General features: G+C 30.2%; 1 protein-coding gene across 2 annotated transcripts; it reads right to left on the bottom strand.

The window, feature by feature from the left end:
• Positions 1–1,324: 1,324 nt before the first annotated feature.
• LOC132726858 (monocarboxylate transporter 11-like) lies at positions 1,325–6,675 on the bottom strand. Of its 2 annotated transcripts, XM_060712250.1 has the most exons (5): positions 5,521–6,674; positions 4,353–4,496; positions 2,620–2,743; positions 1,694–2,262; positions 1,325–1,387 (listed from the first exon to the last, which is right to left on the bottom strand). In XM_060712250.1, the coding sequence occupies exons 1-5, from the start codon at positions 5,711–5,713 to the stop codon at positions 1,335–1,337; spliced, it is 1,083 nt and encodes a 360-aa protein (XP_060568233.1). In that variant the 5' UTR covers positions 5,714–6,674; the 3' UTR covers positions 1,325–1,334. The 2 variants fall into 2 exon arrangements, with proteins under 2 accessions (XP_060568233.1, XP_060568234.1); XM_060712251.1 differs by lacking the exon at positions 4,353–4,496 and having other exon boundaries at positions 5,521–6,675.
• Positions 6,676–24,002: the final 17,327 nt, after the last annotated feature.

The raw sequence follows: 24,002 nt of genomic DNA, 5'->3' as shown, positions 1-24,002 counted from the left end.
GTGGGCAGGTTTTTTCTTTGAAATCGTCGTTTATATAAAATTCATATACCTTTTCGGGAAATTTTTCCTTTTTTTTTCCTTTTAAAAAAGGGAAATTTTGGGCTCCTGTTTTAAAATTATTTTAAAGTTTTTTACAAGTTATATGATCGTATAAAAAATGGTTTTTAAACCCATTTGATTTAGCCCGCATGTGAGTTGTATCCTTTTTTCAAAATCCTATTTTAAGTTAAACCCCTTTTTTAATTTTAAATTTTCCCTGATTGGTCATATGTGGAGAAAAAAATTACTGTGCCTTGCATAAAAACTTCACACGCGTGCAGAAAGTGACAACGAAGCCGTCGACCTAATGTAAAATTGTTGTATATCTTCGTCATTAAGTAACTTGCTGACTCAACTTTCCGACAATATAAGGCACTTAGCGCTGAGCCGAATAAAAATGTACCCAGACGCCCTATTGGACATGGCCGAATATTTTCTGTATATTTACTCTATTTATATAAAGTGAACTACAATCTTGGTAGAACCTCAAATACCTTTCAAGAACAGTTCGTTAGTTTTTATAATAATGAACGTTTTTAATATCGCTTTTCATTGGCTAATAGTTACGTTTACATAGATTTTATATACGTGTACACAGCTTTTGTCAATTTATGAAGAAATCTCACTTTGTTCTCTAAAAAAGGAAAAAATTTGCTGTTTTATAAATTCGTTATACATGTAAATATTCCTGACATGTTATATGGCCGTATATAAGCGGTTGGTTGCAATATAACACTCACCTTGCTGCTCAGGTTACATTTCGAAACAACAGTTCATATAAGGCCATATAACGCGTCACAAATTTTTAATAAAACAAAAAAACCCTTTGATGAAACCCCAAATACAACCAACACCATTTAAACCCAAACAGAAAAGTTCAAAAATTTAAAAACATAATTGATGAAAATTAAAAACCAAAAAAAAAGAAAGGGGTTTGGGAAATTTTTAAAAATTTTTTGGGAACTGTGAAAAAAATTAATAAATTAAATATTGAGTTTTTTTTAAAAAAGGCCCCAAATTGCGGTTTTAAAAAATTGTTTTCAAAAGGGATTAAAAATTTTTAATTGAAAAACCTTTAAAAAAAGGCCAAATTCTTTAAACTTTTTTTTTGCCTTTTAAATTTTAAAAAAAATTTTAAAACCCCTTGGGGGATTTTTTATTTTTTTGTTTTTTTAAAAAACACTTTTCCCACAATTTTTAAATTCCCAAAATTACTTTTCCTTTCTTTTGATAAAAATTACCAATTACCAAAAGGTCGGTGGGCAATAAAACCCTAGAATAACCCCCCAATTATACTAGATTATTCCAATGACGGACGCCACCCATGCCGAACTATTTTCACTGATTCCTGTAATGGAAACATTACAGTTTGTAGTGTTAGCAAAATGAAAAAGGAACTTTTATTCAAAGATGAGCTGATGAAAAAAAATAAAGAAAGATACTTTAAAATTTTATGATGTAAATTTGTTGTCAGAATGCTGAAGAGTTGGAATATCACGCTTTTGTAATGCACTTAGGAATACACAAATGACTTGATTGGTTGTAGCTAAAATAAATATACAAACGATTCTTTATATAGAAAACGGTTCGACAAAGTATGGCAAAGATGTAATTACATGTAATACCGATATAAGTATTGCAAACACGATCTTACCAAGTCCTTTCGCTTTGTCCGGTATAAATATAAAAGGTAGGTAAAATCCAAAAATGAATAGAAACTGTGAGACGAAAAATAACAGAAACTTTTTGCTCTTTAGAAGAACCAAATACTTTCTAAGTAAAGACCCCGATGTGTCTGTAGAGAGAGATATGTGACTTTTATGACACTGCTCAATAACAATGACGCCATTGGCTACGTCTTCATTACGGTCAAATATTTCAACAATGTCCCCTACTTTCTCACTACAATTAGCTGTTAATGTTATTTTATATCCATCATATCCATGCCGATCTATAGCTCTCAGGTGTTTGTAAGACTCAGGTTCATCCTTTTCCATAAGAACTTTGTCTTTCACATCTGTCCCTGATCCATCGTGGTCCATAAGTGAGTCAAATTCATCAGGGTTGTCATATTTCTGACGGGTTGTTACGGGCTGCTGTCCTTGTTTCTGAGATAGCGGGAGGAAGACGAAACCACAAGGAATATAGTTTAGAGTTATGGCTGACAATATCAGCAAAGTTCCTTTCAATGAATAATCATCCAATAGAAGCTTTAGAACTGGGCTTTTATGGAAGAACAAAAATATCAAAATGTATTCAACATGGATTAAAGAGAACCCAAGTTACCTTTGCAACGTAAAACAGTTTTTTAGGTAACTGGTATATAATATACAGTTGTTTCTTTGTATAAAATTTCAATGACCACCAAATTGTATGTTTTAAGTATAAATGGACAATTTTTGCATACTAATTAATGGTCAAATTAAATATGAAATCAGTACCATAGCTTCACTTATATTGGAATAATGACTTGATACAACTGTTACAAATTGTATAATTCTTTTATAATAAAGCTAAAGAAATTAATATACATAAACAAAACCTAATAAAAGAAATGGTGATTAAAAAGAGACAACAAACCTGAATATGAAAACACCAATACCACAGCCTGACAGAGCTATACCACATGCAACTGATCTTAGTCTGGTAAAATATTGTGTCACTATTAACACTGCAGGCATAAACACCATCCCGAATCCACATCCTGAAACATTAGAATATATTTTCATATAGAAATCCATATCCTGAAACATTGGATTATATTATTATATAGTAATCCACATACTGAAACATTTGATTATATTATTATATAGGAATCCACATCCTGAAACATTTGATTATATTATTATATAGGAATATCCACATCCTGAAACATTTGATTATATTATTATATAGGAATCCACATCCTGAAACATTTGATTATATTATTATATAGGAATCCACATCCTGAAACATTTGATTATATTATTATATAGGAATATCCACACCCTGAAACATTTGATTATATTATTATATAGGAATCCACATCCTGAAACATTTGATTATATTATTATATAGGAATCCACATCCTGAAACATTTGATTATATTATTATATAGGAATATCCACATCCTGAAACATTTGATTATATTATTATATAGGAATCCACATCCTGAAACATTTGATTATATTATTATATAGGAATCCACACCCTGAAACATTTGATTATATTATTATATAGGAATCCACACCCTGAAACATTTGATTATATTATTATATAGGAATCCACATCCTGAAACATTTGATTATATTATTAAATAGGAATCCACACCCTGAAACATTTGATTATATTATTATATAGGAATCCACATCCTGAAACATTTGATTATATTATTATATAGGAATCCACACCCTGAAACATTTGATTATATTATTATATAGGAATCCACATCCTGAAACATTTGATTATATTATTATATAGGAATCCACACCCTTAAACATTTGATTATATTATTATATAGGAATCCACACACCTGAAACATTTGATTATATTATTATATAGGAATCCACATCCTGAAACATTTGATTATATTATTATATAGGAATCCACATCCTGAAACATTTGATTATATTATTATATAGGAATCCACACCCTGAAACATTTGATTATATTATTATATAGGAATCCACATCCTGAAACATTTGATTATATTATTATATAGGAATCCACACCCTGAAACATTTGATTATATTATTATATAGGAATCCACACCCTGAAACATTTGATTATATTATTATATAGGAATCCACACCCTGAAACATTTGATTATATTATTATATAGGAATCCACATCCTGAAACATTGGAACATGTTAATAGACATAAATCCATATGCTGAAAAATTTGAGCATGGTAATAGATATAAAACAAAATGCGGAAACATTTGAGCATGTTAGTAGAAATTCATCGTCGGATACCAACGATTGATAAACATGTCACATAACATGCAATCAATGAATGTTAATGGTTCGGCCGTGGGTATCCGACGATGGTAGAAATTAATCCATATTCTGAATCATTAAAGCAAGATAATAAATCTGAAAACACATCCTAAATGACACATGTTTAGAGTACTTGACACCGAAAGTGGTTTTAAAAATTTGGAAGCTCTAAGAATGTCCCATTCAGGTTTTATTACATACATAAACTTAAAAAAGTACCGTACGAGTAAAATTATCTATATTCAAATGAAAATACTACGCATTTCATTCAAATGAGTGTTTTGAAAAAAATAAATGTACTGGCAGAAAAGAAGGTCAAAAAGTTTAATGATTACCTGCAATAACACCCATTGTTAAGTAAAGATAATAAATATTTGGAGCAAACATGCTTAGAACGTATCCAATAGTACAAGTTATGCCACCAACAATGGTCACTATTCTACATCCGAATTTATTGACCAGTATACTTGCTAGTAAACCTGAAAAAGTAAATTGTAGAAATAAAATAATTTCTTAACCAGTCAATCAGCCGTTATATATGTTTTACTAAATATTCAAAATTTTTGTCCCCACTACTTTGTGGGATGCCCTATTTAGTGGGATGGCGATATAGAGATTTACACTTGTCCGTACGCCCCTAACGTCTCGCTGTTCTACCGTCAAACTGCCACAGTGGAATGGGACGGGGTTGGGGTATGCACGTGGTATAACTACATTTTTAGTTCTGTATCGAAAAAAGTGGCACAGAGGTGACATGTGTGCGTTTTTATTTATCTCGTGCGCACGAGTTAGTAAGTGGTGCTCACGAAATTGATTAAATGGTACGCACGAGATGCTATGTCGCCTAGTAACTCGCTTAGTAACTCACGCGCACGATATAGTATCTCGATCGCAGGAGATAAATAAAAACACACACACACATGTCACCTCTATGCCACCGTAGAATTACGATACACAATGTTCTGCGTTAATTGAGAGTCACATATTAGAACCATGTATAGTCTAGATTGTTTTCTTTTTTCCAAGGTATACACATGTATAAAATGCTGAATCGATTTTAACAGTGTTTATCGACCCGTATACAGACACATACATGTATAAAACTATATGTAAAAACTGATATACGTAAATATATTTCCTTACAAATGTTAAGTAGTATATATTATCACCTTAATATTAGGTATATGAAATTGATATGAAAGGTCGCGTTAATTCAACGAGAACTACCATTATCTACATCATACTTGTGAGGAGCTCAATCTATAACTCTTATTTTCCCAACATCTAAATTTCACAATATAATAATATGCATGATATCTTATATCTTACAAATATTCATACTGTATCTTTACAAATTCAACATTATTTAACATCTAACTATGTATAAAATATTTAATCCATTTAAAGTTAGGTGTTTCACAAAATAATAATTCATTGTATTTGTCATTTTATTGTTCACAAAACAGTACATAGTGTATTATTCGTTACAAGTCATTTATTTACCTGACGAATGTAGAAGCCCTGTAGTAAGTGACGGTATCCACGCTATTTCTGTTTTACTTCCTTCAAATATTTCTTCCAAAGCAATGAAAATTATTCCGAATGAATAAATAATTCCGTAAGTTATTGCATGGGCACAAAATGCTCCTATTACGACAACCCAACCCCATCCTTCGTTAGCTCGAACCTCTACCATAGTTAACTTAGCTTCCAAATTAAAGTGTCCCTCTCACTCACACCTGAGTCATGGTTATTACTATTATATTCACGTGAAGCGGCAAGTTAATGCTAACGCATCGTAATACTTCGTATAAAACGTTTTAGTAATTATGTATTTAGATATTGGAGAACAAATCAATCTTTTTCCATACTAAAGGCAAACAGCTTTCAACACTGCAATATGGTGACTTATTTGAACCATGTCGCATGAGAATATTTTATTTTGTTTTGGTTTTTGTTTTGTTAATGCTTAATTAAAGGAAGTTAAAGCTTTTGCATTTTGCACCACGCCACATCCCACGCATTTATGGTATATTGTGCGATATAATGAAATTGGTGTATTTTTGTTTGCTATGGTTACAATGCACAAGGTCGAAATAAAGAAAACAAAACAATGTTAAAATGAACAAATAACAAACAATAGTAAACATGAACGACATATCAAATGTGTCGTGTTTGTTTTCTCTATAAATGCGTTGTTTTTGTCGCGTTTTTCGTTGTTGTTGTGGTTTGGCGAAAAGTCTAATATACGAAAATACAATCAAGTCAAAGCTTATACAATATTTTCGCGTTTCCCACATTTCGCCCTTTTCGAACGAAAATATACACTTCCGACATGGTTTAAATAAGCCACCTTACAACAACGACCTTGAAAACGTTGAATGATTTTTTATAACTAATCCGTATTATTTAAAAAAAATCCATTTGAGCGACTAAATACACATATATATAACCTAGACGATTGATATTAGTACATTACATGTTGTAAACCCTGAATAACCTTGATTATGTACACATTGATTACATTTGCAACTGCAATGTAAACGTTTATAAACAATTAATTCCATTCCTTATTTATAAATAGCGTTTTAATTTTGTTACTTGACACTATTAAAACGATATATTTACTTTCCTTAAGCATTTATATTTTTATATAGGATTATTGAATGAATTTACCAATCATATTTCAACTAAATTACGACAGATACCTTTATTGATCATCAGGTTACATGTGTTACATATAACAACATGATGTGAAAATACAAACATACATATTTTACAAAACTGGTGGAAAACAGGGTATTTGATAAACATGTGGATTGAGTCAACATTATTATAAGTTAAATAATCTCATAATTATATAGTTATTACAATTGTTTTCCTAACATAAGGGGGAGACTATCAGAAAAATGCTAGACTAATCGACAGGGTGCAAAATATAGAAATTTAAGGTTCTAAATTTAGAAACAGTGTTTACTACATTTGTAGTAAATTAACGGTATGACAGTTTTTATGAATGGGATAATATGTCTCTTTTTATGTATTAAGATCAAAGATCTACCTCTGATTAAGATCGGCTACAATTATAGCAGTCAATAAAGTTTAATACAAATTAGATTTTGTGTATAGATCACGCTTTGATTCTTCAGTGTATAAGTTTATATTTATGTTGTATAATAAAGTTAAACATATTTTAAGGCATTGTATTGTATGTATTAAATTTGATGTTGTATTATCAAGATACATGTATTGTATACGTTAATAAAAATTCTGTTCTGTTCATTATCAAAGTGATCAAATTCTTAAAGTATAAAAAGTTTCAATATTTGTTTTTTTTTCTCATATTTTTAGCTTTATACAAAAACGTATTCTTAATGTAGCTCAAAAGGAGTCAAACTGATATATGCACTATTTTATTTCCACAACATTTGTGTTTTAGATTATACAATCAAAATACTTTCTGCAATTTATTTGTTTAATATTATGATTTGCAAATGCAACATTTGTATTGATGACAGCAGTGGCGGAGATGAATTTGTGTGTGCTTTTCTTTTATCGACCAATTTAGTACATCGCCTCTCCTATAAGGCACATTATACCTTAGAAATGATTTTTTTTCCTTCGGTAAAAAGGCAAACTTGTGTTATATACATGTAATGTTGCAATAATTAATTAATAACATACGAGATGTTTATTTTCTGACGAAAATAGTGAAAATGTGTTTTTGTTGTGTGATAAAGCTAGCAAAATGTGTACTACGTCGTGATATAATACTTTGTCTTCCATACTGAATATAAAATTTTCACATGTGTTTATTGCCAAAACGCAAAAGAACCAAGGATGGCTCACGTGTAAGGTCAATAAGTAACTTAAAAACATGTAATAAAAAACCTAACATAGCACAAAAAAAAAAATATTAAAAATGATGCATTTCAAGCTTATTGGGCCTTTAATTTTGTCGAATAGAGTCAGTCATTTACGGTTGAAAACGTGACACGACTTTGCTCTACAAACTGAATATCGCTTACTTAACACAATGTAGATATAAATTGGTACAAATATTTAAATAATATCGGCACATATACATGTACATGTATGTATAGACCGTATATATACATGAATGTTTCGTCATGCGAGATACTCTTGTATGATGAATACTGAACACGAAGTTTAACGAAGGTTTAACTTATTGTATAAGAAAATGGGGATGAACAAGAAAGATGCGCAAATGCAGTTTTATATTTCATTTTAATATATCTACGCACTTGCCCGCAACACAAGTTTTTCCCCAACTGTTCATAGTCGTAATCTTATCGAATTCGAATTGTCGTAGATCCTTCAATATTGTGTTTTATTGGTTTATATTTCGTAGATACTTTATATGAAACATTATATTTAAGGGTGACAGTTATAAATAAGCGTTTTATATATGGCTGAAATTAAGATATTACATGAAGAGTTTTCGTGTTATTTTTCTTAAAAAGTACACATTAAACTTACCAAAGTTACTAGATGAATATCAGTTTTAAACCGGATTTACAAGATATGATCTTCTTTTATGTCAGTTTTATCTACATTCTTTTTTTATTTTTTATTTTTTAGTGCAAATCCTGGCCAAAAAAACATCAAAAAACCCAAAAAACAAAACAACAACAACAAGATAACAACTGTTATAACTGCAACCAAGCTGTTCTTATCTAAATTGGTAAACGGGTGGGATATATACTGCCTAGAAAATATGGCAACAGTGGGATTTCAAGCAATGAGCAATTTAAATACTCTTCATAGTGGAAATACAATGGCAGTTTCTGCTGTTCCATTTTGATAATGTTCTCTTCATGACATGCAAAGTCGCATTCGCTTATTCCCAGTTATATGCATTTTCATGTTGAAATCAAAATAAAGTGACGAATTTCAAATTTTTCTTGATTCTTATTACAGTACATGTATCTTTTTGTGTTATAAAAATAGAACATAAAACATAAAAAAAAACAACAACATAAAAATATGTTTTAAGAGAGATTTCAAATTTCACTGAATATGTTTTAACAAGAAAACAAACGACATTAAACGTGATTAAAGCAGCCGTTATTACACTTATGTATGGTGGCTGATTTGTGTCATTCGTGTTTTTGCGCGCGACCCCGACAAGCGAAAAGTCGAAAATAAACAAGTTAAAATGGCGGAGGCACGGAGCGAAAACACGCTTATTAGCGAGGGCGCTAATTACCGTGTTTTCGCTGCGGTCCCCGCCATTTTAACATGTTAATTATCGACATTCGCTTGGCGGGTCGCGGGAGGAAAACACGTTAATTAGCGGGGTCGCGGGGCGAAGTTTAGGAAACAAAACTTCGCCACGCGACCCAGCTAACTAACGCGACCCCGCCGTTTTATTTCTTAAATCTCGCTCCGCGCCCCCGCGGGACGAAGTTTTATTTATTAAATTTCGCCCTGCGCCTTCGCTAATTAGCGTGTTTTTGCTGCGCGCCCCCGTCATTTTAACTTGTTAATTTTCGACTTTTCACTTGGCGGGGTCGCGGGGCGAAACACGAATGACACAAATCAGCCACCATACTTATGACATTAGACTGTTAAAAATACTATTAATGTGAGTAAATTTATTTATAAAGTTTCTCATTCGAAAAAGTCGAATATTGTTTAAAATTTATTTCTGACAGATGTTATCTAATATTAAATGTTCACTTTATTACAGAAAATGGTGAAATGTTTGAATTGTTTTTACAAAATACTTAAAATTATTTGTTAACCATGTACTTGCCCATTATATGTTTGTATAATATGCGATTATTTATGGCTATAAATGATATAACATATAATGCTTAATAAATACCATGTCATTACGTATATCTATCACAATGATAGTTAAGCAAGTGATAATTTCTCATTACATTTCATCAATACAAAAATTCAAGGTAGATAACTCAGTATGATTTAATCATAAAGAGAAAATTAGAGTGGTCTCTCTTGTTTTATACTCCAACGAAATAGTACATGTTTAAACATTTAAGCCACTCACATTGAATACCACATTTTATTCTCATTGAACGGTCATATTCGTATAACGCATGACTGGTACTTTAAGATTTTCAACCGCATACTGGTGCTACGAAATGAGTTAATTTGGTGCTTCGGAGATTTTTGTTATTATCTCAGATATAAATGATATGAAAAAATAAAAGTCAGGCATCTTGTGGTTCACCACATTTATGTAATTATTAACTTCAAGTGGTGCGATTTCAGAGCTATTTCTGTCCTTACCTAAAATGCGATTTTAATGATTTTACAAGGTACCATTTTTGAACGTAATAAAATGAACGATATTTAAACATATTTCGTACGCAGCAAACAACTGGTATATGTTGCTTTTGTGCAAGAAATTGATAGTGTTAAGTAACATTGGACTATGATATATAATTATAACAGAACTTTTTCATTGTAATTACAAAATAAGGAGACAATAGTAAAAATAAATCATCTTGTGTATACAAGTAACAATAACCTGGAAAGCATTCTGAGGTAACTTCTCAGTCATAAATGATTTGCTAAAAGCAACAATTGGAAACAAACTCTTATTTATATGTATATAAAATTAGTTCCCTATTTCTTATTCTTTTTTCGAATAGGGAAAAGGGAACTAGTTCCTGATTCCTTATTCAAATCTAAATAAGGAACAGCAGAATTAGGATTTGTATTATATTATATTATAAGGAAAGAGTTCATTATTCCTTGTTCGACTTGAATATTGTTTAAAAATATGTCGATGCAGATGCTTTATTCTATGATTTTGATTGATTTGTGCAATTTTCAAAAGATTTATGGAAGAAAAACCGTTCTAGTTTTCTGATCAGCCAAAATTTTAGTTTATATAAATACTAATTCTGTTGTTCCTTATTTAGATTTTAATAAGGAATCAGGAACTAGTTCCCTATTCCTTATTCGAAAAAAGAATATGGAATAGGGAACTAAATTTATATACATCTTATTTATATATTTGACATCCATGCATAATAGTTATGGATGCAAACAATACGTGTATGACTGCATATCTGGTTTATATAAGTTTATATTTACCTTATGGCTTACTTTTATAGTTTTTGCTGAATGTTGATATATAACTGAAGAAATAATTATATTCGTGTACGGCTAATTTTCTCTAATGCTCACAGATTCAAAGTTATAATAATAAATAAATATTTGTAATGAATAAATATACACGTTCTCATCCGAACTTGCGAATATCTAATCTTATCCAGGAACACTAAATACTATAAAAACGATGATGACGCGAATTCATAATTAAGCGAATAAAATTAACTTTTTTTGTACTGAAGAACCGCGCAATAATTTTGACAGCGCAAATCTTAAGTGTTGTACAGTGATTGATCAATTGGTATATGTACATTTGTTCACGTTGTTTGTTTGTTTTAAGTTCTACGTCACATCGACACAGAATAGGTCATATCGCGACGTTCCAGCTTTACTGGTGGAGGAAGACCTCAGGTGCCCTTCCGTGCATTATTTCAGGCACGAACAGGCACCTGAGTAGAACCACCGACGTTCCGTTAGCTAGCTGGATAGCTTCTCACATGAAAGAATCCAAAGACCATGTCGGGATTCGAACCCACAGCGGTGTGAGGCAAGACGTTGTTAGGTCAGAGAAAGATATATGTTCATGTATTGCTAAATTCTGAAGACGCATGCAAGTCGTATCTACACAATATGTTACATCTTTCCCTTTAATGACATTTTGTAAATTGTAACGATTATTTAATAGTATCATAGGTAAATGCAAAATCATACACAGCGTTTACAATTCATGAATATCGAGCATATAAATTTGTTATAATTTTCTAAAATGTTTATCTATTATCAAATTCATTATTTTACTTATTAACGTTCTAACAAACTAGATTACCAAAGAACACTTCTTCATGTACTAAAGTGAATCATACGGTATCAAAGTAAGGTTGAATATTTTGTAACATATAATCATACTATACGATCGATTGCTGTTCTATTATATGGGTTGTTACTTTATACATTCAATAGTTATGGCCAAACATGAGCATTCTGGGAAACATAAAGACATTGTGTAGATGGTGTTTAGACAAAATGTGTTCGTGACTGTCTGGTATGAGCTAAATCTCCTCAATTATTTACCAGCATTTCTTATTTAAATTACTAAAAAGGCGAAATAACAATTTTCTCAGTATTCATACAATTTTGTAAAGTGCTTCCGATAGCCGATCTCTGTAATGGCCATAAATATTTGGTATACTACACAATATGGCAAATTGTTAAGTACAATTGCGGAAGTTTACTTAATGTACATCTTAGTTCGTATATTGAAATGACTTTCAAAGCTAGTATTTTCTTGAGATATAAGAAAATTATAAGTGCTTCTTGTTCATCTTGTTATATTTGTTTTGTCCTTCGAGTACATTTATACCTCAGAAGGATGGTATCAATGTTTTAGTCCTGATAAAAGGTGAACATTTTACTATGTTTATAAATCGGTTATATTTTAAGCGATTTCAAACATGACTAAACTTGTATGAAGGCTTCATCATTCAAATAATTTAGGATTACATAGCATATCGCCAATCAATAAAAAATATAGGTAAGTATTCATGAATGCAATTTAAAATATAACATATTGTATTTAATTCCTCCTTTTGTTGTTTTTTGTCTTTATAACTTGTCGTCTGAAGATGATCAATACCCGTATCAATTTCTCCATTTAAATCAATTATAACTATAAACTTCAGGAAACGTTTATGAGCAAACATAAAGCGTTCAAGTTTGCATTTTTTTGACACACAGAATTATGTGTTTTGTTCTTCAGTCATAAAAATATGTAAGACTAATAGTTTATGAAATGCTGTTAATGTGCTCGAATAGGTTTGCCAATCAGTTCTGATTAAAATCAAGCGTGCACACAATTGTTTGAAAAGCAAACATCTAAACAAAGGTGGCTCGGTTATATACATAAACATTTGTACTAAATTAGATACAGATTTAATGTATAAATAACCTAAGACTGTGTTTAACGTCTGTTCCAAATTCCAAACACATTCTAAATCAAAGTAACGAAGCCACTGCAGTTTGCTCCTGTATAAAGATTGCTCAAAAGATACATTTTGTTTTACTTAGATATGTGTAGTTTTGGTCGAGGGAACTGCCGGATGGACAGACACAACTTGTATATAATATAAAGAGAAAACGTTACATCTAACACTTGCTGTTTGCAAATTTTAATATATTCTTATTAAACCTGCGTTATCTTAAAATCTGGACACAAAGTTATCTCTCGTAAAAAGTAATTACAACAATATTACATAAAAATTGCAGAATCGGTTTGATCGAATCTGAACATGAGAGATAATGAATAAGTGCTCCATCCCTGTGTTAAATTATTATGCCTCCTATAACATTTCTTAAATTTTTACAATCAATTCATGTAATAAATTACATCTTTGCCATCAAAAGCTGGATATTTATACAAATATTTCTTTTGACGGCATCATGTAAAAGTATCAATATTTATAAACGGTTTTAAATGTACAAACAATTTATAAAACAATGAATAATTTACTTTTAACAAGTGTTTCACTGAGTACAAAATTATATAACTTTGAATTTATATTACTTGATTCTTTGTATGTTTTATAAATAAATAGTGAACACCTTAACAATAAAAAGGCAGTTAAGACAAAAGCATATCGTTTATCGATTTGTACAAAACGACTCCACCTTCTTTGTGCAGGAGTGCAAACTCAGTTTTTTTGTCAATGATTTTGTATTGCTAAACAAATTGTATGACAGAACAACAGAAAAATACCCGTAATGGTTGATTAAATTTGACATGCATTTGGCCAAAATTGAAAAATAACCAGAGACATTTCAGTTAATATATACACCTGGAAATAAGTTAAGCACACCCTAGAAATTTAAAATTGGTTGTGAATGACATGACGACTTAATTGAATTTAGAAATAGTAATTAGATAATTAGCGATAACAACTTAGTAATCATAAACCAGTAAATTTTTTATTTTTGTTTATTCTCACCCAAATTATTGACGCTTAAGCAAATGTGTTGTATTTTTATAACAGAAATGTTAATAAGTATGGTGTTGAAGCGTTACAAAACATTTACTGGTGGATATGTTTGGTTAATGCTGACGATTATGTAACTTAAAATGACATTATGTAGACAATTTTAATAATATGTGTAACCGCCACGTGTCCGGATGATAGCCTCAAACTTTCTCCTCATACTACCATTAGGGCGTCTAATGCGATTTTGACTTGTTCAAGTTGTTTTAGGTTGACTACAGTTAGTTCGTACCATTGCCCAAATAAAACAATACTTTTTTAGTTGTGGTCATGTCAAAATTGAGGAAAAATGCCGTGTGTGCTTAACTTATTAACAGGTGTATATAAAAACTTACAAGATAAAAATTCATTTAGTTGATTTGTTTTGTATTCCCTGCTATGAAACTTAATGACAATTATATAGGCAAAGTTAAAGATATCCAAGAATGTTTCGTCAACGATGAATATCAACTTGGTATCACTAGGTACTCTAGATTTGGTATTTTAACAGTGTTAAAGAAGACTATGGCCCAGTTGTTCAAAACTTTTGTTAACTTTAACAACAAATTAACTAAATAGTTGTTAAATTTTAATATTTTCGTTAGCTAACGAAATGCCAAAAATTGAGTTGTTCAGAGCTGCGTTAATTTTTTTGTTAAGTTTTTTTTTTGCTGTTTGGTCATGAACTTACTGTAACCAGAACCCCAGTATGTCAGATCTACATGAAACTATGAACTGACTTGACTACTACTACTTGCCTGACTTGAGAGTGATTTATTTCATTGTGTACAGTTTATACATAGGAAAACATATTTAAAGTTATTTTACCTTCATATTCTTTGTGTAATACCAGTATATATCCTGGTTACTTTGTGATCTCTGTGCATATTACATGTAGAGCAGACTCCACCAGACTTGATCCTAATTTGATTCTAATTCCAAGTATCTTGTGAAGCATTTGACAATGTACCATACATTGAATATGCATTCTGGTCTGATAAATGTTAACCAGCCAGCCTGCATATAAAACAAACAGTGCTTGCCATTCATCTTTTTAAAATGTTCCCGCGTTTACACTACAAGTACTATACAACCTTTTCCTACATGTATATTTTCCTCGTTTTTGCATCTTTATCAGTGTTTATTCCATAATGTTTGTTAAATCCATTTGTGAAATATCAAAACTGGGTGTTAGGAAACATGTTAGCCAAGTCTGAATGATCAATTCCATTTTTAAATACTTTTTAACACTTATAATTGTAGCTGTTGACAGTAAACAACTTACACTAGAAGCCATTTTGATTTTTAGCAGTTGCATTGTAGTAAATGATGAGTCAATTACGGGTCAGACTACCCTATTGTTTTTACTTCCATATGCTTATGTTATAAGCATGTGTGGAGGTCACTGTCAAAGGCTAGGCTTATAATTTTATCATCGATTTTACTAAATAATGGTCCTTTGTTAAAAGATTGTGAACTTTTATTGTCTTAAGGATAATACATGAAGTTTACTAATTAAGGTCCCCAATCATTGCATGGATTTTGACTTATTTATGAACATTTTCAACTTACAAAAATGTATGGTTAAAATTGTGCATGCATCATCAATATTCAGAATTGCTGAGTGTATTAAATGAAACAAAACTTCATTCATGTCTTGAAATTAAAATTCCTTACAAAGACCCATAACCTTGACATGGATTTTAACTGAAAAATGCCCATTTTAATAGAATTAAATAAAAGCTTGTTCACAAAATTACAAAAGCTCATGAGTGATGATATATCTTGTCTTAAATCAAAAGACACCTTCAACTTAACATTTTCTTATCTTATTAATAAAGTCATTTTCTTATCTTATTAATGAAGTTATTAATTGATATTGTATTAATAACCAATTTGTATATTTGAGTCTGACTGGTTTGTGCATGCAAATATCAATAGGCTATCTTATTTCCTCATTTCAATAGATATATGTCTTAAAATGTCTGAAGAAGAAAATATTAAGTGTTTTTGTATATTTATCAAACAATTATGATATGAAGTATATTTAACAAACAGTATAAATTGCAGTATACTATAATGCACATCTAGGATAAAGTGAAAGCAAGAATAACATCATCAGCATTAGGTTCAAAATACACACATTTACTCTCAAAATTTCAGCAATATGTAAGCCAGTTTATACAATTTTAATTTAATTATCTATATAATTATCTATATAATGCCTAGTGCTCAAATTTACCACACACAAGTATTGAGATCATAACTGTTAAGTTCCTAAAGATGTTCTTATTGTTTGACAGGTTTGCATGGTTATTTTACAATTATGTAGATGAAACTTTTAAAAACTTTAAAAATTTTGGACATCATTTACATGTATTTATATGATAGAGATTTTGACCCAAACCAGCACTATAGTTTTAACATTTTATAAGAATCACTATTGACTTGCATAAATTAGAAAATGTGTTTTGTTTTCTCTTCCCACCTACAATACAAAGTGAATTTGCCTCTTTTCCAAAATATTATTCTCAAAATAAGATCTCAAAATTATCAAATACTCCATTGTTTACACATAATGCATGATGAACTGTTACTGTCATTGAATAATGTACAATTAAAGTCCAATGTCTTTAAATTTGAAATATAAAACTTGCTTTTAATGCACTCATATAAAAAAAGAAAATTAGAAGAAGTTTCCTACATAAATGCCAAACCCTATTTTATTTGAGTTGCAAAGGGGAGACATATTTTTATTCATTTTGGCCTTATTGAAAATAATGAAATGGTGAATCATGGAGCTTTATATTACTTCATATTTGAATCCATGGTTTACATAACATTTATATAGATGACTTAATCAGCTCTCACATTTGGTAAAAAATGAAAATAATGATTAAAGTTGATGAGACAGACTATTGTAAAAATAATAGGAAGTAATAAACACTTTTCAACATTACTAATATGATCAGTTGTTGTTCTATAGAATTTAGAAAGGGCAACTGCATGGTATTCAGTACTCAAGAGTTGTCTTTCTATGTATAAAATATTAATGTATGAATCCCAATATGAATTTAGGAAACTATATCATATACTATCTTAATGATATGATAATGTTCTGTCATAAAAATATACCCAAAACAACAGTATAAGATAACAGTATTGTAAACATACTACAATAATCTTTTTAAAGTAACTTAAAATGTGAGCATTGTCTGAGTGTAAATCCAGTTAGTTATAATTATTGAACCAAAATTTGCATTACAAACATATTTTCTGGTTTCCAGATGATCATGGCAGTTTATAACTATATACATAACTACAAATTATCACACTGTAATACCACATTTGACAATTTATTATTTGGCATAAAACTGACATCAGACAAAAACATACAAATAAACATATGAGACAATGGTCCTGTGAACGTTGCTTTTGCCTTGTTGATCTTTATTCTTGTTATTGAATGATTTTAATAAGATATTTAAAGTGAAGATTTAAATTGACAAAACAAACAAAAAACTGGCAAAAGTTAATCAACCAACGTAGGTTTTTGAACAAAGCAGTATTGAACCAGTGGTGTCAGATTTTGGTATAAATCAATCCTATATATGGTTTTACACTAGCAGTACAATATTATGTCAGCTTGTTACTCTAATGATCCAAAAGGTAGAATGAGGTAACTACATTTGTTAAGTGAAGTTCAAGAAAGTCAATTAAATCACAGACAGGAATAAATTTATGCTGAACTTAAAAGATGATCTTAATACTGATTATATTACTTTAAAACTTGTTTATCAGTATGATAATTGAACAGATTCAGACATTTTATGAAAATTAATTTGTTTTTACATGTATACCACATTGAGGGTATTGATAGTAAATGGGACTTTCTTAAATTCCTGTGTAAATTGTTTAGAATCTTTTTATAATTAAGAATGATGTCCCAATGGCGTTAAAATGTTAAAAGCGACTGTTTTGGAGTTGACATGGGTAAAATAAGGGAACAAGCAACTTTCTGTGCCACTAACAATAAAATTAATTCACCTATGGAGGTGAATTAATTTTCTTGTTAAATCTTTGTTAAAGCCGATGTTTTAACAAAAAGATAACGCTATTTTTTTCTGAACAACTGATTTTTTTAACAAAGATATTTAACAAAAAAATTAACAACACTTTGTTAATTTAACAGAACTTTAACGTTAACAATGTTTGAACAACAGAATTGCTTAACAACAAAATTTAACACAGAATTTAACAATTTGTTGTTAATTTAACTATGAAGTCATTGTTAAATATTTAACAAAAGTTTTGAACAACTGGGCCTATATATCTAGGTATGTTGCTATGTTAATAAAGTGACAATCTCTCCTTCTGAATTGAGCTTCATTATACATGTTGTCCAAGAGTAAAGGTGATGTTTGTTTAATTGTTTAAATAAGCTTAATGTAATAATTCATTATAAATGTTATTATAGCCTCATTGGAAGTATAGACTCATAAAAATCGAAACATAGACCTGCCGGTATTTTTTCTTTAATTTGCCGTCAATACTTCGTCAAGAAATCCGTCTAACGGCAACGTTTTATACTTTATTTGCTAATATTTACGTGCAAAAGTACAAAACCCCGGTAATAATAACGTACTAAACGTAGAATTAAAATATAACGGTCATAATATTGATTGATATTATTCTTCAATATAGCCGATTCCTTATCATGATCACTTTGGGAAAAATAAAAATATCTTGAACAACGTGTTTAGACATGAAACATTCGTGAATATCTGACGTAAATATTAGTTATTTGTATACATTTGTTATTTTCATAACCAACAAGAGCTGTCACTGAAAAGTGACTTATGCCCCCGAAAGGAAGTTTTGACATTGCGTAAAAAAATCAAGCGGAAAATCAAGATACTATGCACAACTAGGCATGGTGACAAATAATCCTGTGAAGTTTTACTGAAATCCCCCATCGGTTTTGGGGAAAACCTCTTTTGTTACAGAATGATTTCTATTGTCCTCTTACAGTTAGATGGCCTTCTAACCCTATTCGTTAGTGCGGACGGATGGACGGACGGAATGACGGACGGACAGTGAGAATACTATATGCCGCCTATCGGGGGCATAAAAATAGAACGGTAAGTCAGTTTTTTTTCTAAAATGCTTCTATCAACACATTTTAAATTTCTTAGCTCTCAGTTAATTCCGTAATTCATACCAAAACATTAATGTTCAGAAAGTAACATTTTTATCTATATAAATTTGAAAAAAAATGTTCATTGTCATTTATTTTTCAAAAGATCCCTCATTATTCCACTTTTAGACCTTCTAATACCGAGCTTAGGTATGATCACTTCTTCAAGTACTACTCACACGGACTCAAATTTATGTTGAATACTTTTGTCACACAAAAAAAAAAAATGAATCACCATCGTAAATGTAAGTGATTGATCGTATACCTTGAGATTCTATTGATTACGAATAGCATGAGCATTCTGGAAAAATAAACTTAAGATTTCGTGACTGTCTAATATAAACTATCTCTTCTGAATTATTAACCAAAACATACGGTATGTTTTCTCAGCATACATATTATTTTGTAAAGTACTTCCAATAAAAAGTATTGGTTTAACTATACTTCATATTATAGCCTATTGTTTAATATCATTTCTGCCTTTAGCAATCGTTGAAACACTATTAATGTAAAACGAACGAAAAACCGATGAGGACAGTTTAACTTAATGAATTCTTGATTACATATTCGTGAACTCTTGAATTCTCGTTTATAATATACGGAATTCACGAGTTCACTATTTCACCTTCATGAATTCACGATTTCATCTTCATGAATTTACGATTTCAGTTTTGCGAATTCACGATTTCACCTTCATGAATTCACTGTTTCAACTTCACAAATTTTAACTTCACGAATTCAACTCCACGAATTAAGGATTTTAACTCCACGAATTTACGATTTCAACTTAACGAATTGACGATTTCATTTACTTGAATTTACGTGCTCAATATACGGAATTCACGAGTTCACTATTTCATCTTCATGAATTCGATTTCATCTTCATGAATTCACAATTTCAACTTCATGAATTCACTGTTTTAACTTCACGAATTCACAACTTCAATTTCACGAATTCAACTCCACGAATTTACGATTTCAGCTCCGCGAATTTACGATTTCAACTTAACGAATTCACGGTTTCAATTTCATGAATTCACGATCTCAACTTCACCAATTCACGATTTCAAAGTCACCAATTCACGATTTCATGTTTATGAATTCACGATTTCAAATTCTTGGATTCAAGATTTCAATTTCACGCATTTGCGATTTCAACATCACGAATTCACAGTTTCAACTTCATGAATTCACGATTTCAACGTCAATTATTCACGATTTCAGCTTCATGAATTCACGATATCATCATCATGAATTCACGATTTCAACTTCACTAATTCAAGTCCGTGATTTAACAATTTCAAGTTCACGAATTCCCGATTTCAACTTCACGAATTCAATTTCGTAACTTCACGATTTCAACTTTATGAATTCTAAAATCAGTTTTACATCCTGTAAAACAGGGAAAACCTGAATATAAAAGAAGTTTTCATAGGTCATTTTGATATAACAAAATGAAATCTAGGAATCTCATTGGCCACTCTAAAATAAAATGTAAAGAATAGTTCTTGTCATTTTTAAGATATGTTTTTCTAAACTAAAATGTAAAAGATAGTTCTAGCCATTATAAAATAAAATGTAAAATAAAATGCACAGGATAATACTTTTACTTCCTAGTTAAATTGCTAAGATAGAACAGTACTTCCTCTCACAAAACATTTTACACTGCATGCATATCACTGAACAGTTCATTTTGCGTATGAACTTAATGATTTTATTTTACACAAGATCTGAATTTTAAATTTTGTCCAAAATAAAGAGAAGAAGGTACCCTAAGTTTATGACACATCATATTATAGGAGTAATGTTGATGGTTATGTCATACTTCCCCTACCGTTTAAACTCCTTTGAAATTAATTGTGGATATCATTTTATGCAGAAGGAGAAGTACTTCACCGGATGACAATACAGTTATAAATATCAAATAATGTTTTGCTTTTTTATGCATTCTAAGGGAAACTATTAGGTTGTATACTGTTATTTAGTACCAGACATTAAATGATCGTTTAGATCATGCTACAAGAAAATCACTCTCTAACACAAAATATAACGGCATTGCTAAAATACAATTTGGTGTGTCTATCACTTGCTGTTTGAAAAATTTACACACCGGTTATGACTGACGCCTGCTATAAAATTTCTTTAATTGTACACAGGTCTTTTTACAATCAATACATCCGCATGTGTAATAAATCGGCGCATTGTAATCAAAAGCAGGATATTTACACAAAAATGACAAGAAACATTTCTAATCGTTCACACTGTACCAATGAATATAAGAAGAAATACGAGATAAAGATGTGATGAAGGATATTCAAATATGAATCAGTATTATTTTGGCTGCAGACTTGCGATTTTTAAACATATTTTAATTGCCCGTATCACTTTGGAAGAAACATTTCTTCCAAGTTGTGTTAAATTACTTGCGGCTGTTTAAGTTTCCATACCTATCGGTTTTGAATAAACATGCACCTTTATTAAACATAATACATGGACAATATAATTTGCAACTCAGTTTTAAAAGGCGTTTTACTTTTTTAAGTTATATTACTTGACTGTGCTTTGCATGTTTCATTAATAAATCATGAGCAAGTAATCGTTTCTTTCAGAAATATATATTTTTTATTCTTTATAAAGGTCATATATGTGTTTAATATATTATTGATGATGAATTGAAAGTACATTGTATTTGACTTTTATACAAAATACAATCTTACTATAATAGTATCAATTGCCAAAAGCAAAAGAACCAAAATATAGTTCATCTATATGGTCAATGAGTAGTTATTTGGAAACTGTGCTAAGATGCCAAAAAAATAAAAAGGTTTTGAGATATCAAAATGATAGCATTCCGTTTTATTTGAAAATTGAGAATAGTGCAAATCATTTTTTGTTATCAGCTTTTGTAAAATTGTACAGTTTGACAATGAAAAAAAAACCCTTTAATTATCAACTACGTTTTTAACCTAACTGGTCCATACTGAGAACGAATCAGAGACTTTTCTATCAATATGTAGTACCTTACAAGAAACAATCAGATTTGGTATATATTGCATTACTTAAAGTCATACTAAATGACAATTATATAAGTAAGAGATAATATGAGACTTTTTTCGACGACGACGTGCAATGTACTAGACTAATAAATAAAAGCGTTTGTATGTTCTTTGTAACACTTCTAGTAAGACCCTGTCTTTGTACGGTAATAAAGCAAACTGAACTTCATGCTGTGCTATGAATCCCCGAACAAACAAAATGACAATCTATATTTCTGAATTTAGCTCAACAAATACGCTATGAGTATAACAGATGCTTTGTTAATTTTTGTTGAACCTATTATGTAAAAAACAAATATAGTTATAAATGTTATAATAACCGTAAATAGAAATATAGGCTGATACAAAAACGAAATATACACATGCTGGTATTTTATTTTTTTATTTGTTATCATAACCTCGCCAATCTTCAAGGAAAGAAACTTACGTCAACTCGTCCAAACTTTATTCACTTATACTCATTGGCCAAAGTACAATACCAAGGGACTAAACTCTGAATGTATTTCTGGTAATATAAACACAATATAACGCTGATGATATTGATTAATATTCGTCATTTATATAGAGTACTTTTGGTAAAATAATATCATAATAACAGTGTTTAGACAAATTCAGATAAATTGTATTATCTCTAAAGCATTAATTACAACAAAATTACCTGAACATTGTATATTGCAGACTCGCTTTTATTGAGTATGTACGTGAGGGATAATGAAAATGTGCAACATCCCTCTTGCAACCTAGTACTGGCTTGAGTAGTACTCAATTATCAATACTTAAAAGTGCTGCAATCAATGATTCCAAATGACCAGAAAAAATATATCAACACTAAAGTGCAGTACGGTGCAACTTTTTTACTTTACAGCTGCCGAACAGCAGTTGACACTTGCTGTTGTGAAGTACTAACATCTGGATCAAGTGTGATCCCTCGTAAGCATTAATCACAACAAAATTACTAAAACATTCGTGACGTAATTATGTCTTTACTTTTTTGCATCAATTTGTTATTTAGATTAAAGGGTATATTAGTTCACATGGTTTTCTAAAGTGCTCGTAATAGTACAAATTTTAGATTTCTGTAACGAACTTAACTCTAAGTTCAGTTCATACTCCATGCTATTAATATAATAATAAATATCAAGATATGATGAAGGGTTATCAAATATTAATCAGTATTAGTTTGGCTTTAGACAAGCAATTTCAAGACAGAATACATAATATGGCGGTATACAATAAGTCATAAAACTTTCGCAGAAATATTTTTTCCATATTGCGTTTAACCCCCAGCTGCACCATATGTAAAGTATTAAAACTGTTTTTAGTATTCATTCGATAATAAATGAACGTGCAATTCAATGAACATAAAACAAGAGGGATGAAATCTCTTATTCACTTTTAAGAGGTATTTAATTGAAAACAAATATAATTTAATTGTTGGAATTACTTTCCTTACTGTGCTTTGTATTTTTATAATTAAATCGTGCGCATTCTATCAATCTATTATTTCTTTAAAAAAATTAAAAGAACTATGTTATGATTACTCTCATAAAACCTTTGTTACATAACAAAGCTTCATTCTCTACTGAAATGGTATCAAACTTTGTTTAAAAAATT

The sequence above is a fragment of the Ruditapes philippinarum genome, unplaced genomic scaffold (assembly GCF_026571515.1).
Source record: "Ruditapes philippinarum isolate M1 unplaced genomic scaffold, ASM2657151v2 ctg893_1_1_1_1, whole genome shotgun sequence".
Taxonomy (NCBI): domain Eukaryota; kingdom Metazoa; phylum Mollusca; class Bivalvia; order Venerida; family Veneridae; genus Ruditapes; species Ruditapes philippinarum.
The sequence above is the reverse complement of the archived record's forward strand: the minus strand, read 5'-3'. Positions and strand labels throughout refer to the sequence as shown.